Consider the following 18940-nt stretch of genomic DNA (forward strand, 5'->3'; position numbering starts at 1 on the left):
CATTTCTATGCTCTTTGGTGAAGTTGGTGCTATTGAGTCCATTCTATAGCTAGGAAAACTGAGTCATAGGAGGTCAGTCACTTGCCAAGGTTACATAGCTAGTGAATGATAGAACAGGTTTTAACCATTCTGACTCTAAAGCCTGTATTCTTTTGCTATATTCCGACTCTAAAGCCCGTATTTTTTTGCTGGGCCAAGAATCTAGTGCTACTCTGGGTGAGTCCTTAAGCTTTAGAGTGCCCGCTGTCCTTGAAATTTTCTGAATGCTCCCCCCGGGGCAGGGACTCACCAGGATCAGCAATGCTCCCTATTTCTCCCTTTCAGGGTGTTCTCTGACCCTCTACCATCCCTCCCCATGCATATGAGGTTGACCAGATTTTCAGAGATGTTTGGGGATTTGCTTTTATGAGCTATCTCAGGGCCCAATGCCCAATCTTAATTCCAGTGGACATATTGGCAAGTAGATTGCTCCTTCTGGCTGGAGGATTATTTTGCAAGATCTTGTAAGATCAGCATGAGAATGGTGCTGATATGTCAATTCGGGTAACTCAAATTGTTTATATAGACAGGGGCCTGGCAAAAAAATATTTACTAGGGACTCTTTAGACATGGTCCTGAAGGAGCTCACCTTAAAAAAAAAAAAAAATAATAACTCCCAAGGCAAAAAGAATCCTAGGGTTGCCATATTTCTTTTTATTCCAAAACCTCTTTATGTGTCTGGCCATTCAGGTGCCTTTGGCCTTTGCCAGCCAGCCTCCACCTCTCCTTTATTTCCATCACAAAGAACAAACAGCACAGGCTTCTTCTTTCTTGCCCCAACTTGTTGCCTGCCCCCTTCTCTCCACTCTTTGTTAATTTTCTACTTCCCCATCATTAACTGATCTCAAGAAGGGCCCTAGGCTTTACTGGGTCCACCACCTGGACCCCCTCTATTTTCCTTGGGTAGATGAGAACTTGGCAAATACCTCACTCTGTATGCCAAATGAACCTATATGATGCCAAGAAGAAAAGAAGTAGAAAAGATTCAGAAGTACGTACTAGATTACTAAGTGCTCACAGCTGTGCATCTACCTAGCGTGGATTATCTTAGTCCTCTCATTGCTCCTGTGAGGTATCATAATCATGCCCACTCGGCAAATAAGGAAGACAGAACATAAAGAGGTTGGTATCTTGCCTAAAGTCAGTCCATTGGCAAATACATAAATTGCATAATCTTAAATACACACCTTGATGTGTGTGTAGCCAGGTGAATAAGATGAAGATCTAGAGCATTTCCAGCACCCAGGAAGTTCCCAGCCAGTACCTCCCCGTTAAGGTAACTACAATTTCTAATGTTTTACCATAATTGATTAACTTTGCCTGTTCTTGAACATCCTATAAATGGAACCATACGTACTCTTCCTAGTTTTAACCATCCCCTTGGTCAGATGAGTAGGGAAGGTAGATTTGGTGGTTGGTGATGCCTCTCATCAGACCATGATCTGGAAAGAGTGGAGCTCATTTTTAAAATCTGAGCTGCTGACCAGTTTCCCAGTCAGGTCCTATGTGCAGACGCTAGCAGAGCCGTCCGTGGCACCTAAAGTGAATTGTTGGAGTCGATTTGTGCCACCCTGTCACAAAATGAAACTAAGAAAAGTAAATTTAGATGTTTTCCTGAAGCCTTTAATACCCAAGAAAGCTGGAGAGTTCAGGCAGGTTATAAAGGGAATCACTTGCATACCAAGCTACAGGGAATAAAAGGCACGAAAATTGAACAAAATGCTTCCATCCGGATTCTCCATAAACTGCCCAGTTTACAAAGATCAAAAAGGAAAATAAATGAAATGAATGAAATAAACACCCTCTCATTCCTAGAGACCTCCCTTCTCTGTAAGAACGATGTGCCGACTCACGCAGCCTTTCCCGAACAGAAAAGATGTGCATGTCTCAGCCAGCTCTGAAATACCCGGCATCTACTTGGCTCTCTGCAGCCCCTCCACTGACCCGTGGCCTCCTCCCCACTGAGCATAGCTTCACTAGTATGTGTTCAGTGAAGGCTTTGAGGTTATAGCTTTTGCCTATTTAGGAGCTCCTTGAAAAATCCAACAGCGCGAACTAGGCCGGGGCTGGAAACCACTGGCACAAACTTGTAGCCAGCCCAGAAGGCAAGTGCCACCTTGTGCCAATGGTAAACAGCTGAATGGAGGTTTGAATCCCACAGGTAAATAGTGTGGGCCTCGGCAGCCTGTATTTCAGGGAATGAATTCCCAGGCATCTTGTTTCTCCTGTTGATTCCTTTCTAGAAACTTATTTCAACCAGCCTGATTCTTTCCCGGCTGTAGATGTAGGCAGGCCTGCAGAAGTAATTAAATCTCACGGCCACGCATACTTCCCCAGTTGATGGGTGTCCACTGCCCTGTCTTCAGACTCCCTTCGGGAAAGAAATATCTCCTCCTTCTGATAATGAAGAAGATAGAGGGTAATGATCTCACTGGTTGCCTTTTCCTACTTTTTATCCAGAGCTGCTGCTTAGCCACTTGGATAACTTACTTAGCTTCTCTGAGCCTCAGGTTCCAACTCTATAGGGTGGGTGAAGGCATGATAATGGGCATAACACATAGTTAACTGAGTGTTCACTGTACTGGGCACTGTTCCTAGTGCTGTATATGTAATAACTGCTTTAATCCTCCAAACAACACTTTCTAACATCATCATCATCTTCATTTTGTACATGAGGAAACTGAGATGCAGGGCAGTTAATTGTCCAGGGTCAGCAGATGGGCAGCACCTGATCTGAGATTCAAACCCAGACACCCTGATCTGGAGTGTGCAGCTTAAGGGTTATATATTCTGCTCTGCGGGGTTGCCGTGAGGATTGAAATCAAGAGTATGTCTAAATCTTGTTCAGTCTTGTTCAATCTGTAGTATTTATTATTACTACCAATTAACTTATCACTATGTGGAAACATTACACTCTTGCCAAGATTCAACCTACCCATAGTACAGAGCAGTGAATGACTCCAATAGGGGATATTAATTTTACTGATATCTGTGTCCAGTTTTTATAAACTGAAAAAGCTGAAAACTTTGCAGAGTTTCTGGTTACAGTAATACCTACGATTCATTGAACACATACTATGGCAGACTGACATCAATTCATTTGTTCCCCATCACAGAACCCTATGATATATGCACTATTATAACTCAGTTTTAGAAGCAAAGAAGTTGAGGTTCAGCAAGGTTGGTTATCTTTCTAAGCTTACACAGCCAGGGATTAGAGGACATGAGCCTCAAACCCAAATCTCTCTGATTCTAGAGGCCAGGCTCTTCCCTCGGACACTGTGTAAGCTTTTTGGCTAAAATTTTACCTTAGGAATTCTAATTCAAAGGATTCCATTTAGCATCACCCTGATTTCTGCCTCGTGTTGCTAGACCTGTTTCGGAAGATTCTCTCTGATTTTCTTTATCAAAAGCAATAAAAAGAATACCTCACATATTGTTCCCAGAAAGTTTCTCCACATCCATATTTCTCTGAAATGGCCATTACAATTAACGTATGACATATGTGTGTGGCCTGCAGCCAGAGCTGTGGTTTAGCCTGCCTTCTGACAGCACCTAGATAATTCTCTGTGGCTGCATCTCATGGAGTGAAGTACATGAGGGCACGTGAAGCCAACATGCCACACTGCTATGGGGCCCAGTCAGGAGGGCCTGGGTCACTTTCCCCAAACGCTAAATCAGAATTGGGTCGTTTTCGAGGACTCTGCACACCTCCCTCTCCATGCTCCCTGGGAAAAAGCCCCCCAGACAAACAAGTAGGTGGATAAATAAAGAAAGAAACCGTCCAGCGTCATGGGAGGATTGTGCCGCTCCCGCGCCCCTGTTGAATAGAGACGCCTGCAGCCTCTCGGGTCCTGAACTGGCAATTCAGAACAGTTTGATTGCCCGCTTGATTGTTTGCGAGATAACTGCAAGATTGTCAGTGACAGGGTAATTTACTGAAGATTGCCATGTCAGACTCCATGCGAGGGGCTTGCTGGCATAAAGATGCGGCTCTCATGACTGACAGGCCACTGGGAGATTGAGGTGCCAATTTAAAGTTCACGGTGTTGTCGGAAAGCATGCAGCACCAGCAGCCCATAATCACGCAACATGATGAGGTCATTACAAGCATAACGTATGCTCACACTTAATAACCAATAGAACCCCAAATGCGCCATCTCCGGAGCAGGTAAATGTAAATATGTGCGAGGAAATCATTTCTATCCTTTTTTTCTTCTTTTTTTAGCATTTGCCATCTGCTATTGCTGATGTGTTTATAGGACATCTCCTGCCAGACAGGCCCTTAAATAAAAAGCCCTAGAATCGACAGAACAGTGGGGAAATTTGAGGTCCACACTTTTGAAGAAGTCACAAGTCCAGAACGAGTAGCAGATGAGCAGGGGTTGGGGAGGAAAGTGTTGAGTGCTTGATAGGAAAACTGTCCTGAGTTACTATTTGAGCCCGATGAGGTTCTCAAGCTGGTTATATGGAGGGGGTGGTAAATCGGATGGGGGGTAGGAGATGTTCCCAGCTTCAGGAGGGAAAGGCCACCAGACACAGATGGAACTTCTAATGGGAAGAGGCCAGCAGCCTTAAAGAAATCTATAGTGCTAATAGCAATGTGTTTCTTCTCACCTGAGAAGTTCCTGCATCTGCTGAGGGGAGTCCTGCCAACAAATCTCAGCGGGATAATTTTAAATCCAAAGTAGGCATTCCACGGTAGATTCCTTCTGTCTGGTGAAGGCAGTCCGTGGAAGGTGATGTTAAAGGCAGGGTGCTATGCAGTTTTGTTTGTTTTTTTTTTTTTCTTGTCTTTTTCTTATTCTGCCAAGGGCTCTGGGATCCACTATACAATCTGAACATAGATCTGAGACTGTGCCGCAACATCATCCTGCTGCTGAGATACAGTTCTCTGGCCGTTTCTTGGGTCTGAGATTTGTGAGTCTCTGGAGAGTACCCAATTCAGCCAGCCCATCAGGCAGAGGTGTTTAGAGCCCTGACTTCGAAAGTCTCTAAATTTAAAGTGTGTGTGCCTGCTCACCCTCCTGTGTCTTCATTTCTAGGAAATTCTGTAAATCTAAATGTGTTACAAGGCACAGAAGCAACGTTTGCCCATGTGGAAAATGAGAGGCCAGTTTTAGTAATTTAAAGCCAAGCAAAACACACAACCTCCTAATTTGTTTGTTTGCTAAAAAGAAAGTAATGCATTAAAATAATTGTACATTAATTGCTAAATTACAGTGGAACTTTGGTGAAATTACATATTTCAATTTCATTAACAGAACCAAACGAAAAGGGTAATGCCAAAAAATCACATTGTAGTAAATTTAAAGCACGCAGGCAGGCCTCTGATTCAGTGTTCCAGTACATATGTTTGTCAAGTCACAGCCCAGGGTTTGAGTACATCTTTCTATGATGTTAATTATGGCCCCAAAGTACCTTGCTATCAAATCTGGGAGGTGCAAGCAAGTTATTCTCCAAGGCTTTCTCTCTACTGTGTGTTCACTCAATTCCCCGCAGAGTGAATAAGGATTGGCCAACTAATCCATTCTAATAGGGAATTCCAAGAAGCAAAGACTGCCCGAAACATTCTTCCCATGCTCATCCCTAACACACACGCGAAGAAGGGAAAACATTCATGTATTCATTCAACAAACCTTTGTTGAGTACCCAATTCCGAGGTTGGCATTGAGTAAGATGTGAATATAGAAATGAATAAGATTCTGTTTTTCTCTTCAAAGAGCTCATTTTCCAGACAGGAAGGCAAGCACACAGAGATAATTCTCGCACAAGGAAGTTGGCATTCACAAGGGTTTCTAAAACTTATTGTGCATTAAAATCACCTGAGAAGCATGTATAAAAGGCAGGTGCCAGGACCTGCTTCTGAATGCTCTCCCTGGGAAGCTCTGGGGTAGACCCTTGATTCTCCCCATGGGATTTTGATGCAGAACCAGTCTTTGAGAAACTCTGATTCAGGGATACACAGAGCAGGGCTGCCCTAACCTAACCAGAGGCATCACCAGGAAGCCTTCCTGGAAGAGGAGGACATACCTAGTCCGGGTCTTAGAGGATGAGTCATATCTGTTTCCCCCCACTGTACTGTCAGCTCCTTAAGAACAAACACCATCATTCTTCATCCTTTGTTCCATGTTTCATTTCCAGAACATGGATGGCACTCAAATATTTGTTGTATGGTAGATGAATGATAGGAATCAGCCCAGCAAAGGGATGGAGGGGCAGGGATCTAGGCAAGTAAATCAGGATGTTCAGAGTGCTACAGGTGTGCAGCAAGGTAGCACCAGAAGTGATTGGGTGAACTGAGAGCTTAATTTCTGGGTGCTCCAACTAAAGCCACTTCTCCACATTTCCCAGAAAATGTAGAACTCACCCCACCCAGTTGTCAAACTGGTCAGCAGTCTGAGAGGGAGCGGGGATGGAACATTTTTCTCCATTCAAGCAAGGCTAAAGGGATCCCACACATTTTGATTATTGGTGCACCCATTAGCACAGGCCCTGAAAACGAGCTATGGATAATTTTTTGTGCTATGCTGTTCAAAAGCAAAATGTTTGTTTTTGTTTCCAACCACTCAAATAATACTTGCTCATAACCGAAAAAGTAGAAATCGTAGAAAAGTCTAATAAAGAAAGGAGCGACACACGCTCATCTACTACCTGGGGATAATCATTTGTCCACATTTTCGATTATTTCCTCTCGGTCTTTTCTTTTCAATGCATATGTGCTGGAATTAAACTAGACCCATTGTGTGAGACCTGCCATTTCAAGCCCTTGGGAAGGGCTGACGCTCTTCCTGACCAAGGTGCGAGCATCTCTCAGCAGCTTTGTGCCATGAAATGCCCTGACCCTGGCTCTGCCTCTGCCCTTCCAGATGGCCTGGTGGATTGCCTGGACCCTGACTGCTGCCTGCAGTCGGCCTGTCAGAATAGCCTGCTCTGCCGAGGGTCCCGGGACCCCCTGGACATCATTCAGCAGGGCCAGACAGACTCGCCTGCAGTGAAATCCTTCTACGACCGCATCAAGCTCTTGGCAGGCAAAGACAGCACCCACATCATCCCTGGAGACAACCCCTTCAATAGCAGGTGGGCACCCTTCTGTCTGTACAGGCTGCCGAGGTGGCTGGGTTCCTTCCTGGTAGAGCGGGAGGAAGGGCTCCTGGTTTCGCTGTGGGCCTAGTTGGCTTAGAAACTACCCCATGAGGGCAGCTCCTCTCTCTGGTTCACAGAGGGCCCTTTCCTCTCTGTGTGACTTGGCCACCTTCAACCCAGAAGCTGCTGGAGACATCTGTGGATGGTCTGGTTTTCAGATTATTTTTATAATCTATTATTTTATGATATTGTTGTTGTTATTTTATCTCTCTTTATAAAATACCTCTGATAGAGCCTTTTGTCTGATCATCACTGAAATATTTCATTCAATAGAGTATTTTTGAAAGCAGTTATTAACTGAATAACATTAATTAGGATGTATTGAGCACCTCTGATGAGCCAGAGACTTTATGTAGACCATCTCTGATCCTCCTGGCAACCCCATCAATTGCACCTGCTGTTGGCCTGTTTTGGGCAAGATGTCATGCTGGAGCATTTTATCTCTCTTTCCAAAATGATGGGGTTTTTCTTGAGTTTACTTTTGCTCTCAGTAGCTAATCTGAAGCAATTCTGGGGCAAATTCTGGGTTTATTTTATAGTCAGCTTGGCCCCTCCCTTCCTCCCAAGACAAGTTAGAACTGTACCCCTGGAGAGGAGAGCAAGGGAAGAGTTAGCTTTGAGGAGTGCCATCCCCTTCTCCCTCCTAGACACTGTTTCTGATTCTGGGGGTGACAGGAAGGACAGAGGCAGGGGTCTTCTTATGGCCCTCCTGCCTATCACAGATCTCTCTCGGTGGGTCTGGCTCCAGATGTTGATGGTGTCCGCAGATGTGAGGATGGCAGGTGTGCTCTTCTTGGGGTTGCCTTGCTCATCTCGGTGCTCCTTCCCATGCAGAGATAAGAGCTGTTGACTGGGTCCTCTCTCATGAAACCTCTAGGAACCATGAACTTAAGTGGTGGGCTTTGGGGAAGAAACAGCATCAGGCCACGACTCAGACTCTGCTCCTCCCCCTTGGAAGAGTCTGGCGAAGGTGGGATGAGGAGGTGGGAGGTAATGGCACAGCTGATTACTTCCAGAGCCCCTAGGAACTCTCTGGGAAGCTGTGCAGCCCCAATTCTCGGCAGCAATTTGAATATTAGGGCTCCTAACATGGTCACTTCAGGCCAGCAACATTAGCCTCTCGCCTGTTCTTGCTTTCCTAAAAATAAAACAGAAAAGAAAAAACAATCTCGGCCCTCTCCTGTTTCAGCCCTGACACCCCTCTAGCCTGTGCCCCATTAGGCAAGTTATTTAACCTCATAAACTTTATGTTCTTGATTGATAAAATTAGAATAATATTATAGAGCATACTCACACAGTTATATTATCACTTTAATACAAGAACCCCTCAAAAATAAAAGAAACCACAAATCTTTGGCCACAAAAGTATTTGGTTGTTAAATCCTAGTTCTGGGGCAGGGATTCTATAGATATGTTTCCCTTTAATTATGAACATAATTCCTGTTGCCAACGAGTCACGAATGGCCCTTGCACCAGGCTGGAAGCATTTCAGTAGGGTTTGCATGCAGTTTGCTCGTACAATAAATGCATCTTCGAAGGCCCCTGCTCTGTTCAGCTTCCTGTTAACATTTCATCTTTTCCACCCTAAATCCAGTAATTTCCCGATACTCTCCTTTTTGTCCCTTAAAATTCAGTCTTCTCTTCCTCATCAAAGTTACCACTTCCAGAAGGCACCTTGAGCTACAGCCAAGATGCAGGAGAGGAGGCAGGGACTCCAGAATATTTGGTGGGCTAGACCAGCCCCAGAGATCTGGGCAAAAGAAACTTCTTCAGAGAAAGCTTCTCTGGAGCTTTGAAAGTCACAATAGATAGCACCACTCACATGAGCCCACACCCCATGTCGGCAAGGATACATAATTCAGAAATACAAAATATTACTCCAAGACATAGGTTGAAGTTCACCAAGCATGTGAATTTTAGTGCATTATCCTCTGACAGAAAAATGAAGGAGAAAGCTAGGAGTAAAAAAGAAGTTAATTCAAGACTTCTAAGAAGGCATTTCCCCGAGATAATGGCATACAAAAATCACTAAAATGCCTTGACTCCACCACTATAATTTATAGAGCAGATCTCACTATCGAGATAATGTGGTAATTGTTACACATCAATAATCATAAATAGAAATGAACTGATAGCATGTCTTAGCTGAGTCTTTTCTGTGAATTGTCTGCCTAGAAACGATATGAAGCCAGCAACAATGAAGAATTAGGAAAATAAAGGGTAGGAAGCCTAGGCAACCAGGCCCCTTTTATTTCTGTGATGCTCTGGAAAGTCTTATGCTATAGGAATGACTTAAAAGCAATAGCAGTGGTACAAAAAAAGAGGGAGGAAAAAACCCCACTGCGGGACATACTCCCAATTTTGTTTTCTCATCACAAACGCTTTGTACCTTGAGGTCATCAACGCACATCGATTTTAAAATAGGGTCTCGGAAGGCATGAAAGAAATCTTAGTCTGCGCTAAGATAAGGAAATGGAATTGAACAAAAGAATTATTTTCATAATTTAGTTTTCCACTTTCAAAAGACTCTAGCATTATAGTTGGAACCAGCTAAAAATGGGATGCATTCGTTAGGCAGCCAGTAACAGACAATTAGAGCTGCCAGTGGAACAGTCTAAACCCTCCCAAGATCATCAAAGGGTTGGAGTTGAACAGTTGGGGGGTATTGCTAATAAAAAGAGAGGTGCCTGGAGAAAGCATCCCTCCAGCTTTGGGGTCACCTGAAATGGCAGAAGTAAGTGCATTCCAAAAATCGAGCAGACTTAGACAAGATTCTGGCAAAGAACAGGTCAGCTTGATTACCTCATCCAGAAATTGGGACTATTTCCAGGAACCTGGAAACCTGAGAACCTCTCTGCCTTCGGCAAATGCCCAGTGGCTTGAAGGCTCACAATACAGCTGCAGACCCGCCTGGTGGGCTGGGGGCTAAGTGCAAAAATGGAAGTTCTCATTAACCCATTTCTCTGTGAAATCAGAAAATTTAGGTAAGAGGAGACATGTGCCTTCTCCCTCTGTGGTTTTTGAGAGGACTGTTGTGGCGTCTCTGTTGCTTTATGGGATTTTGCAAATTTGCTCATTGGATACTGGTATCCTCGAGAAAGTTCTAGTTACTGTGATCTGGAGAGAGGAGAGCTTTCACTGACAGTGGGAAAAAGTTGAGTGGGATTTCAGCCACCCCCACCTCTGCCCCATCAAATAGCAGGAATTTGATATAAGAGAAATAGAGTTATGTAGAATCCAGAATCCAAGACAGAATCCAGAAAAATGTATCTCCCATATTCTCTTTTCCTCAGGCTCTCATGGATTGAGAGAAATTTTGCTCTTAGAGGGCAGCAAAAAACAATGTATGTAGATGTCCCAGCCTCATTAAAAAAAAAAACCTCTGTGTGCTTCCCTCCATTCCCTCTGACATTCCAGCCTGGAGGAGAAGAGTAGCATTGCCTTTCTCCAAAGCCAAAAAAGGAAATGAGTAGCCAGATGGGGAAGCTCTCACCCGAGTATAATACTCTCTGTGCCAGACTAAGGCACAAGCATGAGTGATGAGGGGCAGCCTGAAGCTCAGGCCAAACAAAAGCCAAATGATGTCAAGAAATGGAGCAAGGCCAAGGCTAGAGGGAATGTGCACAGGAGACCCCATTGCCCATCTAAGTGAGTGGGGAGGCTGTCCGTGGATTTCACTTCGACACGTCACCAGTTCTGCTCCTCAAGGAAAGCAAGCGTTAAGACCTCCCCATGAGGTGTGATCATGTGAAACCAGAAATAAATGTTGAAAGTCTTCTTACCTTAATGACCAGAGGAGGATGGGTGGGGACAGCAACAATACGGAAGGAGAACTTGACACGCCCCAGGTCTCCTTATTCTCCTCTGTGTGGCTCAAGATTTATGTTTCTTTTTCTCTCAGCTTGGTTTCTCTCATACGAGGCCAAGTAGTAACTACAGATGGGACTCCTCTGGTTGGAGTGAACGTGTCTTTTGTCAAGTACCCAAAATACGGCTACACCATTACCCGCCAAGATGGCACGTAAGTATCTTTGTGAGCTCTACCTACTCAGGGCAGAGGGTGCAGGCTAAGAGACAGATGGTGCTATTGGCTTGGAACCATGTGACTTCCCCTTGTGGACTGCGATGCCCACCAGGTCAGAGCCCCAGTGAGGATTCCCCCCCGCCAAATATACTTGTTGCTTTATGATATGGTATCCAAAATGAAAAACAAATAGAAGGCCAGCCTATCTAGGGCTGCCAATAACCATCATTCTCCTTTTTTTCCATGTCAGGCAAGTGCTTTTCTGTGTGTGTCCATGTGTTGGGGTTGGAGCTGGGGAAGGACAGATTCTAGAAAGAAAAAGGCAAAGTGGCTCTTGGAAACTCACTCCTATTTTAAATCAAAGGCAGTGCAGGGTGACAAGGATCCACATGACATAGTGTCCTGTGGTGAACCCCTTCTGCTTTCATCTGTGGCTTTAGGAGCTGTGTTGTTTTCATGCCTGTTTTGAGGGGGTGGGATGTAATCAGAGAAGTCTAATTAAATACATTTAGCTGTCACCCTGCTGTGTGAAGAACACAACCTTTTCCTATTATCTTCTGATTGGAAACATGCACCCATGCAGCCCCCACCAAGAGGAAAGCTATGTTATTTCCTTAATCCACTGGGCATGGGGTTGAAATTTAAAGAAGAAGAAGGAGAAGAAAAGGAATCTATGGGATGGGGAAATCACTCACCCACCCTGGGCTAAAAAAAAACCCCACAAACTATTGCCTTCTATTCCAAATGAAAATGAAGACAGTTACTGTAAATCTGATGCAACACTTTTTTCTATAAAACTGGAGTCTGGAAAATCATGGAGGTAGCATGTGGGTAAGAACTACGGCCTTGCCTTTCTCTGGTGAAGAGTCTGGCCTTACTCTCTAATGTCCTTGGTAGCCTTGCAGGTAGTTTCAAAATTGACCAGCCCACAATAACCTTATTCTCATATTCCCACCATTGAAACCCCAAGAAGACATCTGATGATTTCCATCAAAACCTCAGTATTGACAGAGTTTCTGATATCTCCCTCATTCATTTCTCTTTTTTTAAAGATTTATTTATTTACTTATTTATTTATTTTAGATGGGGAGAGAGAGTCAGGGGGAGAGGGGCAGAGGGAGAGGGGAGAAAGAATCCCAAGCAGACTTCCTACTGAGCATGGAGCCCAACGTGGGGCTCCATCACAGGACCCTGAGATCATGACCTGAGCCGAAACCAAGACCTCATGCTGCCTCATCCCTCTCAGCTGCTCCCTGACTAATTACAGCCCAAACCCACTTCCCATATCATCTATCCAACCTCCAGGATTGGTGATTCTTCAGCCTGTTCAGGTTGCAAAGCCCTGGAAGTAACAGGATGTATTTGTGAATGCTCCGAGGAATCACACAATCTGTTGTATAGTAGTGCGTGCCACAGACATTGATGATTTGGTTCTATCATATCAAGACATTTGACTCTCTTCTGTGTCCTGTACAAAACCATCCCCAGCAGGATGCATGCCCAAAAATAAGTCTACAAACAAGTTAATGTAATAAACTGCTGTACTATGCATGCTCTGATATTTACCTTAGTATTCATGTGCTCCTCGCTCATGCGTTTTATGTCTGTTAAAAAACACCAAAAGTAAACAAACAAGAACAGAAGTAAACAACCAAAAGTAAACAAACAAACAAACAAAAACCCACCAAAAGTATTACCCAAATTGGGTGAAGCCAGTGGGTCTGTATATTTTCACTGAGTTTTTACTGTGATCCAGGAACTCTGTTAATTGCTGGGAATTCTGAAGTGAGCAAGAAAGCACCACCATCCTTGAAGCGTTGAGATCCTGGTGGAGGAATAAAACTTAAAACTGGGAGACTTCTCTCAGCTAACCTTCTTTTCTGTTAATTGGGAAAGAACTACCTTTGTTTTACTTGTAATACCTTTGTCCAGCTCTTGAGGAACAAACAGGAGTAAGGTTTAAGAACAGTTATCAGAAATATTAGAAACGGGGCAAGATGGATGAAGGGTTCAAAAGGTATAAACTTCCAGTTAGAAAATAAACAAATCCTGGGGATGCAATATTCAGCATGGGGACTATAGTTAATAACACTGTATTGCATATTGAAAGTTACCAAGAGAATAAATCTTAAAGGTTTGCCTAACAAATTTGTAACTATGCATAGATAGATGTTAACTAGACTTTTTGTGGCCATTATTTTGTAATATATGAAAATATCAAATCATTACATTGTACTATACCTGAAACTAACATTATATGTCAGTTGTATCTCAAAAGGTAAGGCTCTGTGAAACCAAATACATATCTCATAACAGTCCAGGTAGATGAGAAGAAAGCTTTAATGAAGCGCTCCCATGACTTAGCATTGTGCATTATAACTCTGTTTATTGAACACTTCTGTTAGCCCAGCACAATGCTAAGTGCTTTCCAGCAGGGGCGGGGGAACATTTTCTGTAAAGGGCCAGATAGTAAATATTTTAGGCTTTGCATGCCATATGGTTTCTGTTACAACTACTCAGCTCTGCCTTTGTAGCACGAAATCAGCTGGAGAGGATAAGTAAACAAATCAGTGTGGCCGTACTCCAATAAAACTTTTTTTGCCAAAACAGGTGGTGGGTTGGATTTAGCTGGGGGGAGCCTAGTTTGCAGACCCCTGCTCTGCACTCCTTGCATGTCATTCTCTCAGCCGCACTGGGAAGTTGGTATAATTATTCCCAATTCACAGATGAAGAAACAGACTCAGAGAGGGTTAGTAACTTGCCCACAGCCGCACAACTACTAAGTGATAGAGATTGTGTTCTAACTCAGCCCATCTGCTTCCAAAGCCCACGTTCTTTTCTTACATGCTCTGTCCCTCCCACTGCCCTCAGGGGCAGAGTTCAGAGCCCCTGCCTTGTCTAAAGGTAAGTTCATCCCTCTCAGTGAGCCCACTTACCCCGTCTCCAGGTTTGACCTGATCGCCAACGGGGGTGCCTCCTTGACCCTGCACTTTGAGCGAGCCCCGTTCATGAGCCAGGAGCGCACTGTGTGGTTGCCGTGGAATAGCTTTTACGCCATGGACACCTTGGTGATGAAGACCGAGGAGAACTCCATCCCCAGCTGTGACCTCAGTGGCTTTGTCCGACCAGATCCTATCATCATCTCCTCCCCACTGTCCACCTTCTTCAGTGCGGCCCCAGGGCAGAATCCCATCGTGCCTGAGACCCAGGTAAGAATGGGGGGTACTGGGGTAGGACTCTTCCATACCGCCCTCACCCTGACTGGCTGGCCAGCTTCCCCTCAGCACATCTCACTCTCTGGGTGGGCCAGAAACTAATGTGAAGGGGGAGGGACAAAAAGTAGGAACCACAATAGAATGTATGGTCGCTGGAGAGAAAACTGAATCTCTCCTGGACATTCCAGATGTTTTCAGATAGTTGTTCAAGGCTTTGGCAGTCATCGGAGCTTTTAATAAAATAAAAACAATATACATATGTGCAACCCACCTGCAAATTGCTTTTTATTCCTGTTAGTCACAGAGATACATGATAAGAGGCACTTTAATGATCTACATCAGTGTTAGGACAGAGGGCGTATTACATTATTGCCTCCCTGTTGCTTTATACCAATTGTCACTGGCAGTTGCAGGTTCATATAATTACAGCCTCTTGTGGCCTCCTTACATGCAGCTAGCAATAAAGCCTGCTGTTCTTATTTACATCTTTTGCCAACAGTGTGGTTTTTAAAAAGAAACACAACAGTGACCAGGAATAATTATTAATCCAAAAATCATAACCTCAGCCCCTTCACTCCATGGTGTAGGATGAAGTTTGGTTGTTTTTGGTTCTCTCTCTCTCTCTCTCTCCCTCTCTCAGTCGTGGGAAGTGGTTCTTGCACCCCACATAAGGCATGATGCTTTGGTGAGAGGGGCAACAGACCGGCAACCTCAGGTTTGCAAGCAGCCCACTTGCCCAGAGTTCATTGGTTGCAGTACGTCTACCATGTGTCTCCTCTCCAGGTTCTTCATGAAGAAATTGAGCTCCCTGGTTCCAGTGTGAAGCTTCGCTACCTGAGCTCCAGGACCGCAGGCTATAAGTCTCTGTTGAAGATCACCATGACCCAGTCCACGGTGCCCCTGAACCTTATCAAGGTTCACCTGATGGTAGCTGTAGAGGGGCACCTCTTCCAGAAGTCATTCCAGGCCTCTCCCAACCTAGCCTACACCTTCATCTGGGATAAGACAGATGCATATGGCCAAAGGGTGTATGGACTGTCTGATGCTGTTGGTATGTTTCAGTTTCAACTCCTATTGACTCTTGGATTTAGTCATGCGTTAATTCAATCAATATCGAGTTCCTACTATGAGTTCTACTGGCACTATCCTAGTAGAGAGGAATGCAGTGGTCAGTAAGGAAAACAAGAGTCCTATTTCATGGACCTTCTGTATTAGTGGGGGATCAACATAGTAAACACAGACTGGACAAGAAAATATCAAGCAGTGATAAGTGCTAATATGAAAGTAAAAATAAGTGATATTTACTGGGAAGGAAGAGCAACTGCGGGTGGGCATTCAGGGAAGGCTCCTCGGCAGGTGACACTTCAGCGGGGGTTTGAATGGCAAGAAGGAGCCATGTGAAAATCAGGAACAGAGCATTCTTTTTCTGACAGAAAAGGCAAGAAGAACAAGGTGTGTTTGAAGGACAAAGAGAAGGCCAGGGTGTCTGGAATGTACGGATAAGGAGAACGTTCAAGATAGGGGAAAGAGGTGGAACAGGGGCTAGATCATGTTCCCAGAGAGCACTTGCAAATGGCACAGAATGCACCAGGAGAATCAGAAAACAGAGGTGGAGGGGATGTGAAAGCCACATGCCATGTTTCAGGCTGTGCCTTTGAGGGAATCACACGATTGCCCACTGATGAAAGACTACCGTAAGAGAAGGGTCTGTTGCTTATCAGTCTCTGAAGAATTGTGAGCTGTGGATGAGTATCAACCTACCCAGTATGTTTTCCTATTTGTAGAAAGCTGTGTGGGATTAATTAAAATCCAGAATCCTGTATTTTCTTCACCACTAGGCTTGCAATTTCCAAGAACTAGAGTAAGTTACCAAAATAAGCCAGCAAACTTAGAAATTTTCACTGTAATTGGCAGCCAGTATTTATCAGACACTCCCTTTGTGCAGAGCACTGTGTTAAATCCTTTATCTTGGGTAACCTCTCAATAACCTTATCAAGGAGCACTCTCATATCCCCCATTGTGCAGATGGGACTGGATGGAGAAAGTAAATGAGTTGCCTAAATCCACGTACTTAGCAGGTTACACATGCTCAGGATATGGCCCTAGTAGTCTGCTTCATCAGCAAGTGGAGTTATTAACTTAATAAAGATATCAATAAGTTACTGAAGTAACTAGTGCACTTAATATAAAGTGGCTAATCAAATATTATACCAGTCTTTACCAATATCAAAATATCAAAATAATATCCAACATCAAAAAGTAGTTTGAATATTATAATACACCCCCATGCATCTAGCTTCTGGCATTATCAAGTCATGATGAATACTGGTTTTTCCATTCTTTCATCCACCTCCCTGCTCCTGATATTTTTCTGAAGCAAGTCTCAGATATCATTTTATCCATAATATTTCACACTATATCTCTAAAAAAACACCTCAAAAACATGCCAACAGTTATCACAATTTTTTAAAATGATTATTTCTTAATATCTTCAAGTAGCCCATTATTCAATATTTCAAATGTCTTATGAATGTCATAAAATATTAGTGCTCTGTTTGAATCAGAATCCAAATAAGACCCACCTTTTGGGATTTTGATTTCTCTTAAATTTTTTTGATTTATAGTTTTCCCTTCCATCTCCAGCTCCTTTTTTTTAAGTTCTATATTTTATTTTGTACCAACTGCATTGTTTGCTTGTAGAATTTCCTGTAGTCTAGTTTGTTTTCTGATTGCATCCCTGTGGCTGTTTAACATATTGCTTTGTTCTATATCTCTTGTAAACTCAGAGTGGAATCTTGAGGCTTTCTAAGGTTCAGGTTTGATTTTTTAATCTATATCAACTTTATTTTTTTATTGAGGTATAATTGACAGGCAACATTATATTAGTTTCAGGTATACAACAGGATTACATATTTATATATATTGTGCAGTGATCATAACACATCTAATTAACATTCATCACACACAGTTACAAATATTTTTTCTTGTGACGAGAACTCTTAAGATCTACTCTCTTAGCAACTTACAATATGCAATACAGTATCATTAACTGTAGTCACTATGCCATATATTGTTTCCCCAAGACTTGTTTATTTTATAACTGGAAGTTTTTACCTCTGACTCCCTTCACCCACTTCATTCACCTCCCACCCCCTGCCTCTGGCAACAAACCAATCTGTCTCTGTATCCATGAGCTTTGTTTTATTTTTTAAAGATTCTACATAGAAGTGAAATCATACAGTATTTGTCTTTCTCTAACTTACATACTTAACATAATGCCTTCAAGTTCCATCCATGTTGTCACAAATGGCAAAATTTCATTTTTTATGGCTGAATAATATTATACACACACACACACACACACACACACACACACACATACACATCTTCTTTATCCATTCAGCGGTTAATGGGCACTTAGGTTGTTTCCATATCTTGGTTATTGTAAATAATGCTGCAATGAACATGGGGTGCGGGTACCTTTTCGAGTTTGCGTTTTCATTTTCTTTGGACGGATAACTAAAGTAGAATTTTTGGGTCATATGGTAATTCTATTTGTAATTTTTTTTTTGAGGAACCTCCATACTGTGTTACATAGTGGCTGCATCAATTTACATTCCCACCAAAAGTGCATGAGGCTTCCCTTTACTCCACATCTCTTCCAGTATTTGTAATTTCTTTTGATAGTAGCCATTCTAATAAATATGAGGTGGTATCTCATTGTGGTTTTGATTTGCATTTTCCTGATGATGAGTGATGTTGGGCATCTTTTCATGAACCTATTGGCCTTCTGTATGTCTTCTTTGGAAAAATGTCTATTCAGATCCTCTTCCCATTTTTTAATTGGGTTGTTTGCCTTTTTGCTACCAAGTTGTACGAGTTCTTTATATGTTTTAGATATTAACCCCTTAGCAGATACAGGATTTGAAACTATTTTTTCCATTCAGTAGGTTGCCTTTTCATTTTGTTGATGGTTTCCTTTGTTGCACAGGAGATTTTTAGTTTGATACAGTCCCACTTATTTATTTTTGCTTTTGTTGCCTGTGCTTTCGGTGTCAAATCAAAAAATCACTGCTAAGACCGATATCAAGGGGGTTACCAACTATGTTTTCTTCTAGGAGTTTTATGGTTCAGGTCTTACATTCAAGTCTTTAATCCATTTTGTGTTAATTTTTGTGTATGATGTAAGATAGTGGTCCAGGTTCATTCTTCTTCATGTGGCTGTCCAGTTTTCCCAACACCATTTATTAAGGGGACTGTCTTTTCCCCATGGTATATTCTTGACTCCTTTGTTATAAATTATCAACCATATATGTATGGGTTTATTTCTGGGCTGTCTATTTTGTTCTACTGATCTGTATGTCTGTTTTTATGCCCATCCCATACTGTTTTGATTACTATAGCTTTGTAATATAGTTTGAAATCAGGGAGTGTAATGCCTCTAGCTTTGTTCTTTCTTAAGATTGCTTTGGCTACTTGGGGTCTTTTGCAGTTTCAGACACATTTTAAGATTGTT

The 18940-nt window shown here is 43.0% G+C and overlaps 1 protein-coding gene across 1 annotated transcript in view; it reads left to right on the forward strand.

Annotated features, from left to right (window-relative positions):
• Positions 1-18940, forward strand: part of TENM2 (teneurin transmembrane protein 2) — a 1103161-nt gene that overhangs the window by 1010837 nt on the left and 73384 nt on the right. The window contains exons 15-18 of the mRNA XM_081826284.1: positions 6909-7119; positions 11087-11206; positions 14157-14418; positions 15208-15475. Coding sequence (XP_081682410.1) covers positions 6909-7119; positions 11087-11206; positions 14157-14418; positions 15208-15475 — 861 coding nt within the window. The remainder of the gene's footprint in view (positions 1-6908; positions 7120-11086; positions 11207-14156; positions 14419-15207; positions 15476-18940) is intronic.

Source organism: Leptonychotes weddellii, chromosome 7 (assembly GCF_054177405.1).
Source record: "Leptonychotes weddellii isolate Sample4059 chromosome 7, ASM5417740v2, whole genome shotgun sequence".
Classification (NCBI taxonomy): domain Eukaryota; kingdom Metazoa; phylum Chordata; class Mammalia; order Carnivora; family Phocidae; genus Leptonychotes; species Leptonychotes weddellii.